Source organism: Taudactylus pleione, unplaced genomic scaffold (genome assembly GCF_031769625.1).
Source record: "Taudactylus pleione unplaced genomic scaffold, aTauple2 ptg000579l, whole genome shotgun sequence".
Taxonomy (NCBI): Eukaryota; Metazoa; Chordata; class Amphibia; order Anura; family Myobatrachidae; genus Taudactylus; species Taudactylus pleione.
This window is the reverse complement of record NW_028284981.1, coordinates 2,819,222-2,840,639: the sequence shown is the minus strand read 5'-3', so window position 1 is coordinate 2,840,639 and position 21,418 is coordinate 2,819,222. Positions and strand designations below refer to the sequence as shown.

General features: G+C 45.7%; 1 protein-coding gene across 1 annotated transcript in view; it reads left to right on the top strand.

Moving 5' to 3' along the window:
• Positions 1-21,418, top strand: part of ENG (endoglin) — a 75,713-nt gene that overhangs the window by 32,632 nt on the left and 21,663 nt on the right. Inside the window, exons 4-9 of the mRNA XM_088453371.1 lie at positions 1,727-1,901; positions 3,278-3,446; positions 6,331-6,457; positions 8,106-8,274; positions 13,136-13,272; positions 19,636-19,776. Coding sequence (XP_088309497.1) covers positions 1,727-1,901; positions 3,278-3,446; positions 6,331-6,457; positions 8,106-8,274; positions 13,136-13,272; positions 19,636-19,776 — 918 coding nt within the window. The remainder of the gene's footprint in view (positions 1-1,726; positions 1,902-3,277; positions 3,447-6,330; positions 6,458-8,105; positions 8,275-13,135; positions 13,273-19,635; positions 19,777-21,418) is intronic.

The following is a 21,418-nucleotide window of genomic DNA, read 5'->3' as shown; positions in this document are numbered from 1 at the left end:
ATAATATGATATGTAACATGAGTGTATTATACCTCCTTTATAGCATGATTTGTGTAGAGTGGTTGTATTATGTATCCTCTTTATAATATGATATGTAGCATGGGTGTATTATACCTCCTTATAGCATGATTTGTGTAGAGTGGTTGTATTATGTATCCTCTTTATAATATGATATGTAGCATGGGTGTATTATACCTCCTTTATAGCATGATTTGTGTAGAGTGGTTGTATTATGTATCCTCTTTATAATATGATATGTAGCATGGGTGTATTATACCTCCTTATAGCATGATTTGTGTAGAGTGGTTGTATTATGTATCCTCTTTATAATATGATATGTAGCATGGGTGTATTATACCTCCTTTATAGCATGATTTGTGTAGAGTGGTTGTATTATGTATCCTCTTTATAATATGATATGTAGCATGGGTGTATTATACCTCCTTTATAGCATGATTTGTGTAGAGTGGTTGTATTATGTCTCCTCTTTATAATATGATATGTAGCATGGGTGTATTATACCTCCTTTATAGCATGATTTGTGTAGAGTGGTTGCATTATGTATCCTCTTTATAGGATGAGATAATTTCAAGACTTTTGTATTTTGTCTTCTCTTTATAGAATGATATATGTGGTATAGTTGTATTGGTCTTATCTTTGTAGGATGATATTATATGTAGAGTGGTTGTATTATAGCTCCTCTTCGCAAGCAGCTTTGCAATTCTGTCTGTGCTGATATGGTAATGCACAGGAGGCATCACGCCCCCTGCTGCATTACGTATCCGAGCTGCGGTGTCCAACGCAGCATCGCATATTCTGCGGAACATCGGCCGGCTAAGGTGACCCATGGGGTCACGCAGCCTGCCACAGCCGATGCGAGGAAGAGGCCAGGAAATCTCCGTCACATGACGGAGATCCTGGCCTCTGCCTTCCCCACAACGGCGGCAACACGCTTCCGTTTCAGGAAACGGAGGCCATTGCCGCCGGCTCCCCACCCACTGACAGCAACAGACTGTCAGTCTGCGTGCGGGATTGCATACCCGTTCTGCATATGCGCAGAACGGGTAATGCACCTGCACAGATTCTCGATAATCGGGAATCTGCGTTCAGCAGTTCACTAGCGTGCGCTGCGGAATACGGCCCGGTGTTTGGTTAAATGATGTCTAAGTTCTCCCCATAGGACAATAGATGTAGAGTGTTCTTTACATAGGATGAATATATATATATATAGGGGGTGATGTATTAACGACAAAAACGCGGTAAACCCCCGAAAATGATGTTTTCAGGGGTTTTGCTGCATTCCCCGTTTGCGTCGCTAAGTAAAGCCACCTTCAGGTGGCGTTACCCAATAGAAGCCTATAGGGCTTCTTAAGGCGACGCTCCTGGCTGGGAGGGATCCGATCGGATCCCTCCCATGAACCCCCGCGGCCCGCGGCCTTCTGCGCATGCACAACTTCTCCACTGATCCACTTCTCCACACTTTTCACTGCTTGATAAATAGACCCCTTAGGTCTTTATGGTGGTGGTATGACGTCATCATTACTATGCAATGCTTTTTTCTAAGTGATGACATCACATAAGCTGATCAAAATCTTTGCACGTACCATGAATGCCCCTTGTGTTTTCATTTATTTTTACTGTTTCTCCTATATTGCGTTTTGTACTTATGTAGTATTTCTGTGTTGATTTCTATATCGTTACATAAATGTATTTGTGTTTTTATCAGCATATCAAGCTTGCAACGCAACTCAGTTTGCCAAAACGTTGGAATATGTCACAAGACGTTGAGTCAGTTAATAGCAGTGAGGAACTATTACAATGGGCACAAGACAAATACTCTGAAGTCACTTTTTTTGCTGAAGTGCAACGTCCAAATAAAATTCAGCTGAAAATGGAGAAGGGTGAGTGACATAGATAACGGTTATTGGAGGTTGTTTTCCTTATGTAAATATTAAACTAAACTAAATCACAATTAAAGGCAAGAAGCACCAAAACATTATATTTTCCAACATAAGGCATAAAGGTGGTATAGTTCAGTGTTAACCTGAGTTTCCATTCCAGCATAGTTAATATATTTAGGATGCTGTCCTAATGTCATTTCAAGTACAAGTAAAATACAGAGGGGGTCATTCAGACCCGCTTGCGAGCAAAGGACGCTCGCAAGCGGGTCGATGTTGTGCGAATGCGCATGCGCACGACGGAGGGAGCTCCGTCGTGCACATGCGCGAGACCCGGCGAGCGACGAGGAATACGTCGCTTGGGGTCTCGCACCAAAGGGGGCGTGCTGTCGATGGTGAGTGACAGCACGCCCCCTTTGGTGGGCGTGCCGGGGGCATGGCTGCCAGACGGAGGCGTTCCCATGGGAACGCCTACCGTCTGAAGCCGGCCCCACTGACATCAGTGATGATGTCAGTGGGAGTGATTTTGGCTCTGATAGACCCAAAATCAGTCCTGGGCTTGCGGCAGCGAGACCCTACCGCAGGGTCTCGTCGCAAGCCCGATGGTCGCGATGGTCTTGACCATCGCGACCATCTTTTTGGCCACTCGCATATGCTGTGGGTAGTCACCCACAGCTATGCGAGCGGCCAGGAGGCCGCTCCATTTTCAGGGAGGAGGGCCCTGATTCAGAGCGAGCGCTCTGGTCAGAGCGTTCGGCTCTGAATCAGGCCCAGAATCCACAGTAGTGCATAACAAAGTAGGAGATTCAGCCTGTGAAACAACAATGATAGAAGTTTCACATTCATTCTAAATTGAATGATGTCTGTTAAATATGTAATTCCAAGTACGTCAAAAACAGAGGAGAATGCAGTCCGCTGAGCTGCTGTGACATCACTTGCCCTGCCCCTGTCTATAAATTGACCAATTCACACAATATATTTCTGCAGAGCAGTTTTACAAACCTTTCACTCTGTCATGTATGACTACCTGCTGCACGGGGGTGAATATATATAGTTACGTATAAATGCTTGAGTTATTTCAGGTATTTTTGTCAATTTAGTAAAGTGCAGATCTCTATCTATCTATCTATCTATTTATCTATCTGTATCTATCTTATCTATCTAATCGCCATCTCATAGTCAGAACCACTATTCATTAGAATGCAGCTTATCAAATCAGTTGGAACCAGTGACATCACTTTGTACCTCACGCCTCAGCGAGGCACGGCCCATATTCTCATAATATTAGGTTATCTCAGGATATTTGGTGCCTCAAGTGTGTACAGGTGCTCTTTTTTTCCCCTATGCAATAATTTCATGGAGCTTTTTGCCCTTCTCAGCTATAACTGGACCGGAGACATGTGAGCTTCAGAATCAGTTCAATGCTGCTGGTATTCTGGTAGCAGAATATCCTATGGATGCGATGAGCTGTACGATACCAAGTACAAACCCGAAGGCTGAAATGAATATCTACATTGTGCATGTCACTTTTAGTGACCCTCAGCCAAGGTAGGCAACAGAGAATTCTTGGGGGCAGTTTCATTATGTATTAGCTACTCTTAAACATGGCAGGGTGCATGCAGATTTGAATGCAAGTTGGCCGTAATTGCTCCCTGCATTACATTAGCAGAATTGAATTTGTATATTCTCTTATATGCAGAGTAGTATGTGTTCTCCCCTACCTATACTTGTCTACATGATATGTGCCGAATTGCATCATGGTGGCCTTCGTCCCCACTTTACAATGTGTGTGTTTGCAACCTCCCTTGCAAATACTGCACTCGCCCCTAAATGGCCATTAAATGCACAGTGTTGCGTAGTATGTTCCTGCTTTGTAAATAAAGTTTTAATCAGTGATATTGATGGCTCTTGGTCAGGGCCAGATTACCAAATGGGGCAGATGGAACTACAGCTCCAGGCCTCCACAGTAAAATAGGCCTATTAGCATATGGGGGAGATGTAGTAAAGGGGAAAATGCCGTAAAACCCCCGAAAATGCAGTTTTCGGGGGTTTTACCGCATTCCCCATATGTACTAAGCAGAAGAATGTGATACATTATGCTGCTTCGCGTCGCTAGATACGTTAGCCAATAGAAGCCTGTGGGCTTCTTAATGTGACGCTCCTGGCTGGGAGGGATCTGATCGGATCCCTCCCATGAGCCCCCGCGGCCCGCGGCCTTCTGCGCATGACTTCTGGGTGTTCAACCCAGACGTCCCTCTGCCTGGCAGCATTGCAAAGGACAGCTCTTATCGGGAGAGCTGTCCTTTGCGAAATCCTTAGTACATACCGCGGTAATGAACCGCGTTATGTACGCGAAGTCAGTGGGATGTACCGCATTGCGGAAGCGATGCTTAATACATCTCCCCCTAAGTGTTTTAACAGTATATTTCTAGTTTTCTTACAAAAATGTTGCAATTTTTCTATATTTATGAATTTAAGGAGACTTTTGGGTGGATAGTGTAGGCCGGGCTGTGCACATCCACACAGCACTGGCCACACCAAGGTTTGTTAAGCTCAGAAAATGGCCGCCTCTGTGATGCCACTGTTTTCTAGTGAATTATTAGGCTGTAATTTAATTAAAATGGCTACCTTCACTGCATAGAGGAAACAGTTAAGTTAACTCTTACCGCTGCCGTCGTCTATTTTCTAAGCCTTGGATGGAGATAAAGGGAATGGAGATAAAGTAATGTCATTTTTCAAACATGGCAGTTTGGAGCTGATTGGCTGGTACTTTAACTCCGTTCACTTTATCTCCATCCACGGCTTAGTAAATAGACTCCATCACTGAGGTAGCAGGGTATGGCTCAGCTACCCCGGCAACTTTTTGTGTATAAATAAAGGTGAAAGGAAATTCTTCTACTGCTGTGATAAGACGGTATCGTATATTGGTAATAAAAAAAGTAAAGGCCCCCATACACGGCGAGATATAGCTGCCGATCCGACAGATTGGTACGCTATCGCTGCTATATCGTATCGTGCATGGGCATGAATGATATCGTACAGAACGTGCCCCCGTGGGGTTGTACATCGCACCTCCATATCTTACTGTAGGTCCATTTGATCTGGTGATGCGATGTACAATCCCATGCAGCGCTAAGCGGGTAGGGGAGGGGGGCACTGGCATATCCGGCGGCCGGCCACCCGATCGCACCGTGCGTGGGGGACCGCCCCATATGTCGTCCGTCGGATCCCCTGTCGCGTCGCAAGTTGCATATCACACCATGTATGGGGGCCTTAAGTCCGTTAATAATCTTTCCAGGTAGTAGAATGTGCTATATGGTTATCTGATGTGGATGTCTCTGTTTTTTCCCCCCATGTTATGCATTTAATAGATACGTTCACATGTGTGAGATGCATTTACAATCCAATCAATAATGACCATCATTGCCTACTTACCTGCCGTTATGTCCTCCGGTATTCTGCATTCAGTTCTTGCCAGGACTGTTCTGCGATATACAGCTGTCCCAGCGATGTCTTCACTCCCGTCTTTCTGACCCGGCGGTAGAAACGTGCGTGCGCAGCCATCGCCTTGTGTGCATACATAAGCGCCAAGTAAAGGAGAGGTTTCCTGCAGATCTCTCTCTGCATATAATTTCGCGGAAAGTGATTCCACCTATAGATGGCGTTAGCTATTACGGGCCATACACCAGAAAACAATGCAGGGATATAGCCCGATGTCTGCAACAAACCCTGAAAACTGAAAATATGGAGATCCTAAAGTGATGCAATAAAATGTCAGAAAACTGCAGTTTTCGGAGTTTAATTAATTTGATACATCTCACCCAAAGCATCTATTTTGAAACTGTAAAGTCAATCCTTTTCACAATCGATTGTTAATAATTGTTTAGACTGTATGTAGCACTCTCTTATATCTTTACTGTATACACCGTTTTGGGGGTCTGCAATCCCTCCTGCTTCATGAATGTATGCACTCCCCCGCCCCCCCCCCCCGCCTCTGTGTTCCCTGCGACACATTCCCTTCCCTCTCGGTTGATGCTAGATCCTATGTGCAGAAAGGACCTCTGTGACGTATCAACCACGTGACCACTGCAGGAGGCTGGACAGCTCATGTGTTACCATACACTAGGGCATAGAGGGGGAATAAATATTTGTGGCAAGCGTAACGAGCACACACTTTTGGTCCCCCGTTAGCATCCCGCCCCTCCCCCTTTCATGCCGGATCACGTGGGTGTGACGTCACAGGTCCCCTGCAGCACTCTATTCTAGTCACATCTATTCCCTCTCACCTGCTAGGCAAGGTCTGTACCGTCTCCCTTAGCAGTGGGAGCCCTTGGGGCACACCACGCATGTTGGAGACGGGACGTGCCTTACAGGATTATTCTATAGATATATATGAACTGTAATGTACTTTCTTTTTGTTTTGTTTTTCTAGTCAAAAAAGTATAGACCTCTACTTAGCTGCCCTCCATGATAAATGTGACAGCGATCCCATCGTATTTTTGAAGAATGAGGCGGGCTACCTTTGGGACATCCATACTACTTTCGATGTTAAAGTTTGGGTAAGATAATGGACAGATTGCTTGAAGCTACAGTATTTTATAGCGGACACTGGGTCACCAGGCTCAGGAGTGCCGAGAGGGGGGGAGAGGGTACTAATTACTGGGAGACTGCACTGGGAGACTGCTCGCGGCTGCTAAAGCAGCAGTCTACTATGCCTATGGGGGATCACGCTGTTGGTGCCCACCATTGGCTGTGCGCCAGGCTGACGGGCACACAGCTCCCCCCTCCCCAGCGCACAAGCGACGCTGCAAAAATGTTTTTTTTTTCTTTCTTTCTAAAGGGGCGTGGCCATGCCTCCCGCGATTAGGCCACATCCTCTGTCACCTGGGCTCGGTGCGGCTGTCGGCGGGCCTGACCAGGCTAGCAGGACTGTAATTTAGAAAAAAAAATTTTTTATGCCCCACCATACATCTTCCTGTTTGCTTTTTATTCTGTCGTGGTACAGCTAATCATGGGTCGTCGTATGTGTTTTTTTTCTTTGGGTACAATTTGGACTCCTTCTCTCTCCCCTTCCCCATAAAAAAGAAAATTTAGGTATTCAATACTTTGTAAAATGAATGTATTTTATTGAATTTATATGTTTCTTATGATACAAGATATACATTAGTTGTAACCTTTTTTACATATGTATAACTCTCTATTTTCTGAGTACAATAAAAAGATGTTTCAAAATTAAAAAAAAAAAAACATGGGCCGTCATTTTCCTATGACCCAGGTACACAAAATGGTCTGCAGGATTTGCTTTTTTTGAAGCCTCAAATAAAAATAACATAATGGATTGGTCTTTCCATGGATTGCAGTCAAAATCCACTGAGAACGCAACAAACCCAAAAAGATTCCTTGTTCAAAAATGGCTTCATCTTATGCTGGGTACACACGGGACGATCTGTTGAGCGAACGATATCGCTGAACGATCTCCCTTGAAATTCCTGGTGTGCTGGATGAACGATATTGGTAATCCACACACCAGAGATATCACCAACGATGATCGACCAACGATCGCAAACCCCTATGGAAAATTTTACGTTATCGTCCAGATTGGTCTGTGTGCATGCCCGATGGACGATATCACTATTGTCCAGCGGGGACGCTCATCGTTGGTCGTTCATTGCATACACATGAAACAATATGAACGATATATCGTTGAACAACATCGTTATCGTTCATATCGTTACGATATATCATTCCGTGTGTACGCACCTTTACAATGATCTATCATATTCTGGACTTGTGTACAAATGATCATAAATTATATTATAACAGCTGATTTTTTTTTTCAAATTACACTCCATGAAAAAAGGAGTTGGGGGGAGCATCCAAGGCAGGAGATGTGTGGGATTGTGGCTCCATGATGATACAATCCACTGAGCCGTGGACTGCCCACTAAACTGGGGGCATGGGCAGGACCCGGGAGAGCTCCTAGAAATTCGAGAGTCACACAGACGTTCCAGGACAGTAGTCATATATGCCATAAACACCATAGTTGGCAGAGGCGGGTACTAATTTATTTGGCACTGAGAGTTTAATGTAATTAAAAACCACCACCAAAAAAAAAACAGGAAGGTGAACTATTACTTAGACCAATAAAGGTGCCTGACGTGTTTATAAGATATGTCTAACAAAAACATTGGTAACCATCTTTTACAGGCCTCGGACAACTTCACTGTGAATAAAGCAAATATACCTGGGACAAAACTACCTGGAGATCGCGATAAACTTATCATGAAAGCTTTAATGACTTATAATGAGACATTTAATAGCATAACATATATACATATCAGAGATGTCACATCTGTGACCCTTCCGGTGTTCTGTGGTAAGTGCTACCGAAATAGACCCATTTATAACACAAACAAATGCAAATAATGGAAATGATACTTTGGGGATTATTCAATAACGTGGCAAAACATTTTTTTTTTAATAATAAGCATTTGCTGTAGTAACAAGCAATCATAATTGTGTGTCGTATAAATATTGTAACCGCCCATAGTGAAAAACTGTGCACTGTTGAAAATTGTAAGGAATGATTGGATATTACCAGGGAAAAAAAAAAAAGTTTAGGGATACTGGTGTTAATAACACAATATAGTATGTTCCAATTTGTCAATATTGGGTCAGGAAGGAATTTTTCCATTGGGCTTTGCTTCACGTGAATTTTTACTATTTCACTTGGGTTTTTTAGAGTGAAAGGCTTAATTCAATTCGGCGGGAAAAGTCACGTTTTGGCAAAAAGTGTTCGCAGGTGCGAACCTTTCGCACATAAGTGCGTATCGAGCTGTCCAATTCCCGAAGTGTTCGCATGTGCGAAAACTCCATAGATAGCAACCTGGAGAAAAGTTTTCACCATCTCAGAGCAGGTGAAAAAATGAGCAAATATTGCAATAGTCTCCTAACTGGTCTTCCCAAAAACAGGCTCTCACCACTACAATCCATAATGAATGCAGCTGCGAGGCTGATCTTTCTCCCCAAACGTTCAGTGTCTGCTGATCCACTCTTGTCAGTCCCTCCATTGGCTGCCGGTCTTCTACCGTATTCAATATAAAATACTTACACTCACACAAAGCTATTAACCAAACCACACCAGCATACATCTCTTCACTTATCTCAACATATCTTCTAAGCCGACATCTCCGCTCTGCACAAGATCTGCGTCTCTCCTCCTTACGCATTACTTGTTCCCATGTAAGATTACAGGACTCTTTTCGGGCTGCACCCACCCTGTGGAATGCCCTCCCACGCACAATAAGACTTACCTCTAGTCTCCAAACATTCAAGCGTTCCCTGAAAACCTCACCTCTTCAGACAAGCTTATCAGATTTCAGAACTGCCCACATAACCCTTATAGCAGTGGTGGCGAGCCCTGGCGCTCCAGCTGCTGTGGGACTACATGTCCCAGCATCCACTACCAGAGTTTTGCTATTAGGGAATTCTAGGGCTGTGGTGGGACATGCTGGGATGTGTGGTCCCACAGCGGCTGGAGTGCCAGGGTTCGCCACCACTGCCTTATAGCTTCCCTATCTAACTCCCTTCTTATAGTTTACACATATCACATTTTCTCTCTCTTCAATTTCACATCCTCCTGACCCTAGGCCAACTTTCCTGTGTGACTGGATCATACAACTCACCAAGAACCTCTGCAATCAGGCTGGACCAATTTGCAATATGTTGCACCTATCCTTGTGTATCACCACCTAATTCCCTTTAGATTGTAATCTTGCGAGCAGGGCCCTCTTACTTTTATGTCTGTCTCTTACAACCCAGTCTTGTTCTATTAATGTTGATTCAAATTGTAAAGCACAACGGTATATGCTGCGCTATATAAGAAACTGTTAATAAATAAATAAGAGTCTACACACAGTGATTGGCAGGAAGTGTCCATTTGAGGGCGATGACGGGTCAGAGAAACGCAAGCGTGCCAGGATGTTTTGCAGTTTGTGAGGTAGGGTCAGGTCTACCACAACTGTGCGGATGGTTTCGATGTTACCGATGTTTTCGTTGACTTGCGGATGCATATCGTGAGAAGAGGGCGGCTTTGAGGGCGGTGTAAGGTTTCCGGGTGCCCTAGGCAACATTTCACCAAGTGCCCCTGCTCCCTCCAATTCATAATATGCCACGCATCAGTCTCCCCAGTTAAAACCCATGCCACACAGCAGTGTCCCAAATTCATAATATACTATATAGAATATTACACACAGCAGAGCGTCAAAATCATAATGTACCTCACATCACTGCCGCAAATTCATAATATACCACACAGCTGTGCCACAAATTCATTATATGCCACTCAGCCATGAATTATGCAATTCATTTTTTTTTGTGGGCTCAGCGGCGCCCTCCAGTGGCCGGTGCCCTTAGGCGGCTGCCTATGGTTGCCTAATGGTAGCACCGGCCCTGTTTGTAATGCACAGTGATGGGCGCCTTGGTATAGTGCTGCGGTTTCCGTGCAATTGCATTCATTAGTATATCACAGCTAGCGGGTGCGTGTGAACGCATCTGTGTGATCCGTGCTGAATCAGAACCCTTTGGATACCCCCCTAAAGACTAATTAGGCAAAAATATATATATATATATTTATCTTAATTCCCCTTATAATGACAAGTAATTTTTGGGGTTATAACGTAAAAAGTGTTGGAAAATGGGTTTAAAATACTGGGTCAGTATTTTGGGGGGCTGTGTGGAGGGGACAGGCGTTTTTAGGATTACAGGTGGCTGCAGCAGGTGTATTTTTAACTTTTTTTAAAACTGCACCTTATAGACACAAAAATATATTAGCACCCATTTTAATGTACCCCCAATTTATCTGCAGTAATTATTTTCTCCAAAAAATATTGCTTTATATCAATTTCCCACACTTATGCAAATATGCATATAACAGCCATTTGACACAATTTAAGAACCCCAAATACTTTTATTAGGGCTAGTAATACACTCCTATATGGATTACCTATGTCAGATAGGCTTTTTATGGGGTACAGACTGATTTCTCCAAAATATGCTGTAGTTTTCGCTAGTTTCACCATGCGCAATTATCACACATATGCGTTTTCGCGTGTTCTGTAATTGGATAGGGCGAAAAACAGGAGCACGCATTGCAAAAATACACTAAAATATCGCTCCAAAACTGGCGAATTGTGCAAAAGTTTTCGTTTTATCGCGGCTAATGGATTCCGGCCCTTAATGTGATCTGATGTAATTATGTTAACACCCGAATAACTCCTAAAAGATTGTCTGATTGGTTGCTATGGATTACATAAAAGTTTCTCCTAAAAGATTATGGGCTTCATTCAGAGGCGGCCGTACGGTCTACGACCGCACGGCCGCCTCGATGTTTGTCCAGTGCGCATGCGCACGAGGGAGCCGGCTCCTTCGTGCGCATGCGTGAGACCCGCTACGACCGACAGCGCCGGTCGTAGCGGGTCTCTTTCCAAAGGGGGCGAGCTGTCGATGTTGATTGACAGCTCACCCCGTTTGGAAGGCGGGCCGGGGGGGTGGCAGCCCAAACGGAGGCGTTCTCATGGGAACGCCTGCCGTTTGGGGAAGGCCCCACTGGCATCACTAGTGATGTCAGTGGAGAGCTTCCGGCTCTAACAGAGCCAGAAGCTCTCCGGGGCTTACGACAAGTGAGACCCTACCCTAGGGTCTCGTCGTAAGCCCCGATGGTCGTGATGGTCATAGACCATCGCGACTATCACCCAAGCGGTCGTTAGAGCTGTGGGTGTAAACCCACAACCTTAACGACCGAAACAGAGGCGGCCGGTCAGGATGCAAGCGGCCGCCCAGTTTCTGAGCGATCGCTTGCATCCTCCGACCGCCTCTGAATGTAGGCCTATGTCTGATTGGTTGCTATGGATTACATAAAAGTTTCTCCTAAAAGATTATGTCTGATTGGTTGCTATGAATTACATAAAAGTTTCTCCTAAAAGATTATGGGCCTGATTCAGACCCACTCGCAAGCGGCTGTCCGCTCGCAAGTGGGTCGATGTTGTGCACTGCGCATGCGCACGACGGCGGGAGCTCCGTCGTGCGCATGCGCCAGACGCGACGAGCGAAGGACTTTCCTTCGCTCGTTGTGTCTGATCAAAGGGGGCGTGCTGTCGATGTTGATTGGTGGGCGTGCCGGGGGCGAGCCTCCCTGACGGGGGCGTTCCCAAGGGAACGCCTACCGTCAGAAGCCGGCCCACTGACATCACTAGTGATGTCAGTGGGAGTGATTTTGGCTCTGATAGAGCCAAAATCACTCCGGGCCTTGCGGTTGAAAAACTCAACCGCAGGCTCCGGCTCGCAGTGGCGATGGTCGCGACGGTCAAGACCATCGCGGCCATCAAACTGCACGCTCGTATAGGCTGTGGGTGGTGACCCACAGCTATACGAGCGTCCAGGAGGACGCTCCATAATTATGGAGGGCGGCCCTCATTCAGAGCGTGCGCTCTGCTCAGAGCGTACGGCTCTGAATGAGGGCCAATGTCTGATTGGTTGCTATGGATTACATAAAAGTTTCTCCTAAAAGATTAGGTCTGATTGGTTGCTATGGATTACAGTACATAAAAGTTTCTTCACAATATAATTACATTTTTAAGGTTACATAGCCTAGTGCTAAAAATGTGTTTTACTTTTAATTCGTACATTAAACAGTATTAAAATAGCATGTACTATTATTTATTCATGTCACTAGGAGCTATAATATCTTTGAATTTGTGTATTCGGGTTTATGAAAGATGTCTAGTATAAAAGTTAGCACTCATTCTTATGAACTAAGGGGCCTATTTATCATTTAATATTTGCTGTATATCCCCTGAAAAACAACATTGATTTTTTTTTTTGGGGGGGTACACACAAATATTAAGTTTCCCCCGAATGTATGTATCAGAGATATCTGCTGCAGCCACCATTGTATTTTCCAAGGGTTTGGGTTTTTTTTTTGGGGGGGTGGGGGTTAGCCATAACTTCCAAATTTCGTCACGTCCCAAAGTACCCAGGCCCCATTGATCTCTTAACGGCCCTGTCTCCAAAGTAGAAAGGGTCTTTCTATCATTAAGCAGAGATAACCATTATTTTCTAATAAATACCAAGTCAATTGCAAAATGGAATTATATTTCATTATATACTGTACAACCATCATTTATAAGTGTACTGCAAATAGTAACATCTGCTTTCCTCTCCCTGTATGTTACCTGCAGTTAAGAAAGAAACCGTACCTACAACAGTGTCGGTGAAGGACCAGTGTGACCAATACTTTAACGGTTTCAGGAACATGAAACCCTGGAGATGTACCGATACACATCTGATTATTAAACTGGACCAGCAATTATTTCAGGTATATGTGAAAGAGGTATAAAAAAAAAAGACATTGTGGATTGTCAGAAACCAAAGACCGTTTAACAACTAAATCAGTGGTTCCCAAACTTGGTCCTCAAGGCACCCAGACAGCCCAGGTTTTAAGGATATCCATCGTTAAGCACAGTAATTAAGTCACCTGTGCTCTAACATGGACATCCTTAATACCTAGACCGTTAGGGTGTCTTGATGACTAATTTTGGGAAGCACTGGGCCTAGATCATGCCTGCTAACTTTGTAGATCTGTCTTCCTAGGAAATGCAATGGAGAGGTCATCAATCTCAGGGTGCACGATTTACATAATCGCCACTCAAAAATGCTTCTGATTCTGGGTCTGATTCAGATCCGTTCGCTAGATGCGGCCGCTCGCTCCCAGCGTATGGAAAGTCAGCTGTGACGTCAAGGCAGGCGCTCGCACGGCAAGGCATAAGCACTCCCAGTATGTCTTGGCGTGCGATCACTTTCTGTTTATAGACACCCACAAGCCTGTCTTTAGCCGCCCACTAGCGTACGTCATCTCCAGGAAGTATATACAACCATCGGTACATCGGGTTCCATCGGATCAGACAGCAGCGCTTGTGATTGACTGTACCCTACCGCAGGCACTGCGAGCAGTTCTGTGTTAAAATCAACCAGGTGATGTGTACTCTGACGCTGCCTGTTAATTATGCACGCCTCTGAAACGGCATTGAAACACTCAGGCACGCCTGCGTCTGCAACTCCACTCCCCCGTTACTACTGCCCTGCCCCTGTTACCACCCGCAAACGGGCTCTCCTGTCACTCATTCCACTGGGCTGTCTTTGCTGGGCGAGCGAGCGCTACCCGATCGCTCAAACTAGTTTGTGCAGACGCACTGCGATGCATACACATGCGCAAATGCATAACATCGGCCGCGTACGAGTCAGTGGCTGCTTACGAATGGGTCTGAATCAGGACCTCTGCCCACAAATGCGCGATAATGCGATTACAGGCCTCCACAACTGCACCATGATGCGATTTGCATCATTGTGCTGCAGTGTGCTGGTACCCTCATGCCAATGTACCCATCCACTTCTCCTGCCAGGAGTCTAGGAGAATCCCAGAGTTCGGAGAGCCTTCCGCACATTCCAAAGAGAGTGACATGTATGACCTAGCCTTGTGTTCCAGAGAGACTGTAACAGCTAGCTCCCGAGGCTAAGAAGATCTCAGTAAATGGGTGATAAAATACAGTCTCGTAGTACTATAACTATTAGGACAAGGCTGGCAAGAAGCTCATTTCACATATGAGCAATTCATATTTTTTACTGATGTCCCTTACACATTATACCACAGTAAGGCTCCTTACACATTATGCCACAGTAATACACCTTATTCATTAAGCCACAGTAAGGCCCCTTACACATTATGCCACAGTAAGGCCCCTTACACATTATGCCACAGTAATACACCTTATTCATTATGCCACAGTAAGGCCCCTTACACATTATGCCACAGTAAGGCCCCTTACACATTATGCCACAGTAAGGCCCCTTACACATTATGCCACAGTAAGGCCCCTTACACATTATGCCACAGTAAGGCCCCTTACACATTATGCCACAGTAAGGCCCCTTACACATTATGCCACAGTAAAGCCACTTACACATTATGCCACAGTAAGGCCCCTTACACATTATGCCACAGTAAGGCCCTTTACACATTATGTTACAGTAAGGCCCCTTACACATTATGCCACAGTAAGGCCCCTTACACATTATGCCACAGTAAGGCCACTTACACATTATGCCACAGTAAGGCCCCTTACACATTATGCCACAGTAAGGCCCCTTACACATTATGCCACAGTAAGGCCCCTTACACATTATGCCACAGTAAGGCCCCTTACACATTATGCCACAGTAAGGTCCCTTACACATTATGCCACAGTAAGGCCCCTTACACATTATGCCACAGTAAGGCCCCTTACACATTATGCCACAGTAAGGCTCCTTACACATTATGCCACAGTAAGGCTCCTTACACATTATGCCACAGTAAGGCCCCTTACACATTATGCCACAGTAAGGCCCCTTACACATTATGCCACAGTAAGGCCCCTTACACATTATGCCACAGTAAGGCCCCTTACACATTATGCCACAGTAAAGCCCCTTACACATTATGTTACAGTAAGGCCCCTTACACATTATGCCACAGTAAAGCCCCTTACACATTATGTTACAGTAAGGCCCCTTACACATTATGCCACAGTAAGGCCCCTTACACATTATGCCACAGTAAGGCCCCTTACACATTATGCCACAGTAAGGCCCCTTACACATTATGCCACAGTAAAGCCCCTTACACATTATGTTACAGTAAGGCCCCTTACACATTATGCCACAGTAAGGCCCCTTACACATTATGCCACAGTAAGGCCACTTACACATTATGCCACAGTAAGGCTCCTTACACATTATGCCACAGTAAGGCCCCTTACACATTATGCCACAGTAAGGCCCCTTACACATTATGCCACAGTAAGGTCCCTTACACATTATGCCACAGTAAAGCCCCTTACACATTATGTTACAGTAAAGCCCGTTACACATTATGCCACAGTAAAGCCCCTTACACATTATGCCACAGTAAGGCTCCTTACACATTATGCCACAGTAAGGCCCCTTACACATTATACCACAGTAAGGCCCCTTACACATTATGCCACAGTACCCTTACACATTATGCCACAGTAAGGCTCCTTACACATTATGCCACAGTAAGGCTCCTTACACATTATGCCACAGTAAGGCCCCTTACACATTATACCACAGTAAGGCCCCTTACACATTATGCCACAGTAAGGCCCCTTACACATTATGCCACAGTAAGGCCCCTTACACATTATGCCACAGTAAAGCCCCTTACACATTATGTTACAGTAAGGCCCCTTACACATTATGCCACAGTAAAGCCCCTTACACATTATGTTACAGTAAGGCCCCTTACACATTATGCCACAGTAAGGCCCCTTACACATTATGCCACAGTAAGGCCCCTTACACATTATGCCACAGTAAGGCCACTTACACATTATGCCACAGTAAGGCCCCTTACACATTATGCCACAGTAAAGCCCCTTACACATTATGTTACAGTAAGGCCCCTTACACATTATGCCACAGTAAGGCCCCTTACACATTATGCCACAGTAAGGCCACTTACACATTATGCCACAGTAAGGCTCCTTACACATTATGCCACAGTAAGGCCCCTTACACATTATGCCACAGTAAGGCCCCTTACACATTATGCCACAGCAAGGTCCCTTACACATTATGCCACAGTAAAGCCCCTTACACATTATGTTACAGTAAAGCCCGTTACACATTATGCCACAGTAAAGCCCCTTACACATTATGCCACAGTAAGGCTCCTTACACATTATGCCACAGTAAGGCCCCTTACACATTAAGCCACAGTAAGGCCTCTATTACATTAAGCCACAGTAAGGCCTCTATTACATTATACCACAGTAAGGCCTCTATTACATTAAGCCACAGTAAGGCCCCATCTCCCTTCTCTTACCTGCCAGGGCTGTGCGGTGGGTGAACTCGAGGTGGCATGGGACGGGGCTGCCACATGCTGGGGAACTGTCAGTACTGCCGTCATTGTAATGTGGCGCCGCTCGCAAACCAATATCAGCTCACGGACCGGCAGCCTCTGCTGATTGGCTTCCGGTCCGCGAGTACTGATTGGCTTGCGACTGGCACCACATTAGACTGACGGTGTCTCTGTGCCTCTCATTGCCGGGATGCGGCTCCAAACCCACAAGAGCAGCAACCTAGCCTCCCAGCAGCTTCTACCAGGCACCCTCTCAAGTCCGGCACCCGGGTCCCGTTCCCCCTTAGCCCCACCTAGTTGCGGCCCTGCCATAGGGGATGCTCAAGCTGATCGAAACATTTTGAAATTGGTCTAGTTCAACAACCTCAAACATGGTTGAAAATATCAAAGTTAGTTCTTGGTGCAAACAGCATGTGAGTATTTTGTAACTGTCCAGCTTAATTGAAGGTCGCAGCTCACAGCTATAAGGCATTAAAATAAACTATGAAATGTGGGCCTGATTCAGACCCGGTCGCAAGCGCTGAGCGCTCGCAATCTGGTCGATGTTTGCCCACTGGGCATGCGCACGACGGAGTCCTCTTCTGCTAAGTGACTACATTCTACAGTATTTTAGTACCCATGGAAACTGTTTAAGATACTATACAATGTAGCTAATTAAATTTGCATTCAAACCGAGTGATATTTTTGAGAATTAATCGCAAATCTTTGAAACTTAGAAGCAACGGTGGCTGATATTACAAACAGCAGGGACGATGAGAGAAACAATGGGCCTGATTCAGAGCCACTCTTAAGTGGCAGCTAGTTTCGCTCCGAGCGATGTTTGCCCAACTGCGTACGGATCGTTATACGCATGCGCGAACCAGTCAGTGCGGCCGAAATTCATGTGCTCGCAAAATAGCGAATGCCTGCTAATTTGAGTGACAGAATGTACCGTTTGTGGGTGGTAACAGGGGAAGGTGCTTGAAAACGGGGAGTGGAGATCCGATCGCAGGCGTGCTTAAAGGTCAAAACGGGCGTTTTATGGGTGTGCATATTTAAAACAGCAGCGTCATTGACCACGTCACTGGTTTATTTTATAGCCAGAACCGCTCGCAAAATTGTGGTAGCAAAAACCAACCACAAGAATAGCGAGCAGCTCATGCCCTGGTCGATGTACTCGATTAATCTAATAAATAGCGGACATGAAGTAGGATGCGAGCGGACAGGGGGCGTAGTTTCCCAAAAAACGAACGCAAGTTTTGTTCGCTCGTTCAGACCTAGAGGCGTGAACAGACCGCAAACAGCAAACGGTTCATTTGAATAGCCACCCCTATTTTCTGGACGAGCGAGCGCAAATAGCGACCGGCTCTGAATCAGGCCCTATGTGTCATGTAAGAAGTATAGACAGAGAAAGAGACTAATAAAGGAGGAGACAGCAGTTTCAATAACCAAAATAATTCACTTAGCAAAGATGGATACACTCAGGTGACTTCTTGCAAAATCATCCAAATCAAGGAGAGTCACTGAAATGCTGGGAATGTGCCCCCGGGAATGCCTGACCGTGCACATATCGTCCAGTTACAGTAACGCCATCATCACAAATTTCCATGCTCACCTCTATGGGGTGCGAGGCAAAACTTGCGATGTAAATTAACCCGATTTGCAGATCCGGATCTGCAAATCACATCCATGACAATGGATTTAATTCCTCCCATAGATATGGACTATGAGAAATAAGAGCCCATCAGTCATGACTGATAAACGTAGCTGAATTTACTTACAAATGTACACTATATATGTTACTATGTTTATATTTTTGGCTGAAGTCAAAACATGCAAATCTACAGTTTCCATGATAATCCACGTTCTCTCTGTGGCTCATATTTGCTCTTGTATCTGACAAACAATCAGTTCTCCCACTCACAATAATAACATTCAAATATACACTTTGGAGGAGATTTATCAAAACTTGTAGAGAGTACCGACCAATCAGCTGCTAACTGTCATATTTCAAACACAGCCCGACAAATGGCAGTTAGAAGCTGATTGATTGGTACTTGATCTCTCTCTAAATTGTAATCTCCCCCAAATACAGTGGACAGAGGGCCTGATTCAGAGCCGCTCGTAAGCGGCCGCTCGTTCGCTCAGAGCGATGTTCGCACAACTGCGCATGCGTATGGGTCGTAATGCGCATGCGCCAACCAGTCATTGTGGTCGGAAATCGTGCGCTCGCAAAACAGCGAGGGGCTGCTAATTTGATTGACAGAATGTACCGTTTGTGGGTGGTAACAGGGGAAGGTGCTTGAAAACGGGGGAGTGGAGATCCGAACGCAGGCGTGCCTAACGGTCAAAAGGGCGTTTAATGGGAGTGCATAATTAGTAAAGGAGCGTCATCGACCACGTCACTTGGTTGTCTTTTAGCCTGAACTGCTCGCAGTGATAGCGGTAAGAAAAAGTTCAGACGCCTTTCGATGTACCCGATTAATCTAATAAATACTGAAGATGACGTGTGATGCGAACGGCAAAGGGGCGTCTTTAAAAAATAGCGAGCGCATTTTTCGTTCGCTCACTCAGACATAGAGGCGCAAACCGCAAAGAGCGAGCGCTCAATTTAAATAGACGGCCCCTTTTTTGGAACAACCGTCTGCAAATAGCGTCCGGGTCTGAGTCAGGCCCAGAAGCCCCTGTGTTGGGTACATTTTGAATACAGAGATGTTAGACTTTCCAGGCCATACACTTGAGATTTATTTTTGCTGATTACATCCTTGCTTCATATTTTAGTATTGCGGACTTCTGGACCCTAGTAATGTATACTTTGGGAATTCTAAGTGCTCAGCTAAGCCCCAAGGTGACTCTTTGATATTGGTCACCCACAAGGAAGAATGCGGTACTAAAGAAATGGCTGGTCACCTGATGAATGAGGTGAGATAATGAAGAAACTATAATCTACAGCAAAGCTCTGTTCTTTTTTTTTTTTTGCGACCCAAAATCTGTGTCCAGGGTCCTATTAAAAGGATTTCATATGCAGACATTTCTAACTTAATGACCAAGTTCCGTTCCTACGGCTTGGTCGTTAAACAAGGACGTATAGTGGCCGGGAAGCAGCAGGACCCAGGCTGAGGGTGACACATGCCTGTGTGTGTCCAACCTCCTCCTAGAGTGTGTCGCATCCCTGTCTATACTTTCCCTCATGGGAGTCGAGGTCTCCTGTGTGTCCCGCGCCACAGCCACGGCCCCCTCTCGTGGCAGAGTCTGTCTGTTTATTTTTTTTTGCATCAGTGCACGCCATAGTTAGCTGGTCGGAGCGCCAGTCGTAAGTCCGAACTATCGCTAAACAGGTTAAGTGATGAATGTCTGTAATAGCACACTCCTTTGCTCCCGAGTTGTACCGGACTCCCTGGCCATCATTAGGAAGTGGGCGGGATCTTGATGACATGATTCACTGCCGATAGGGTCATCGTGCCCCGTTCCGCGCTGTGTTGACATGAATTACAGCATTCCACAGCTGTAGGTGTGAGCCTGATGATACGAGTTGCATCCTACCTCCAGCTCGGTCCTCACAACTGGTTGACGTGTTCCTGCGCGTCTCGATCATTACCTTGGGTTGCAAGACAGACAGTTCCCCTACTTCTGTATATCATGAAAGCATTGAGACGGCATGGCACTGCGCTGCCACTGAGTGTGGATCTCATCAACTAATCTGTGTGCCATCCATACACTTCTCCAGCTATCAGCATAGGGTGCATTTTGCCAGTCACAACCAGATTTAATTCATTTTAAATCCAAATTCAAACCACCAGTGTAAATTAATCCCATTATAGTTATATTTGCTTGTAATTTGGTCACCAACATTAAATGAGCAGTAAAAATTAAAGAGCAAATTACTTTTTAAAAATATAACATTTAAAATGAAAGTATGGTCATATATCCAATGACGTGTAACATATATTTTTTTTAATCCGGAGGTGTGAGGAGGCAGTACAGGGGCACTGGGGTATTAGGAGGCAGTACAGGGGTCCTAGGATGTTAGGAGGAAGCACAAGAGTGCTGGAATTTGTGAGGAGGCAGCACAGGAGCCCTAGAGTGTGAGGAGAAGGCACAGGGGCCCTGGGGTGTAAGAAGAAATCTCTGGTGCCCTGGGGTGTGAGGAGGCAATACAGGAGTCCTAGGGTGTGAGGAGGAAGTACAAGAGCCCTGGGGTGTGAGCATGCAGTACAGGAGACCTAGGGTGTGAGGAGGAAGCACAAGAGCCTAGGGTGTGAGGAAGCAGTACAGGAGTCTTGGGTGTGATGAGGCAGCACAGGAGCCCTAGGGTGTGAGGAGGAAGCACAAGAGCCCTTGGATGTGAGGTGGCAGTACAGGGGTCCCAGGGTGTTAGGAGGAAGCACAAGAGCCCTGGGGTGTGAGGAGGCAGCACAGGAGCCCTGGGGTGTGAGGAGGAAGCACAAGAGCCCTGGGGTGTGAGGAGGCAGCACAGGAGCCCTAGGGTGTGAGGAGGAAACACAAGAGCCCTGGGGTGTGAGGTGGCAGTACAGGGGTCCCAGGGTGTGAGGAGGAAGCACTA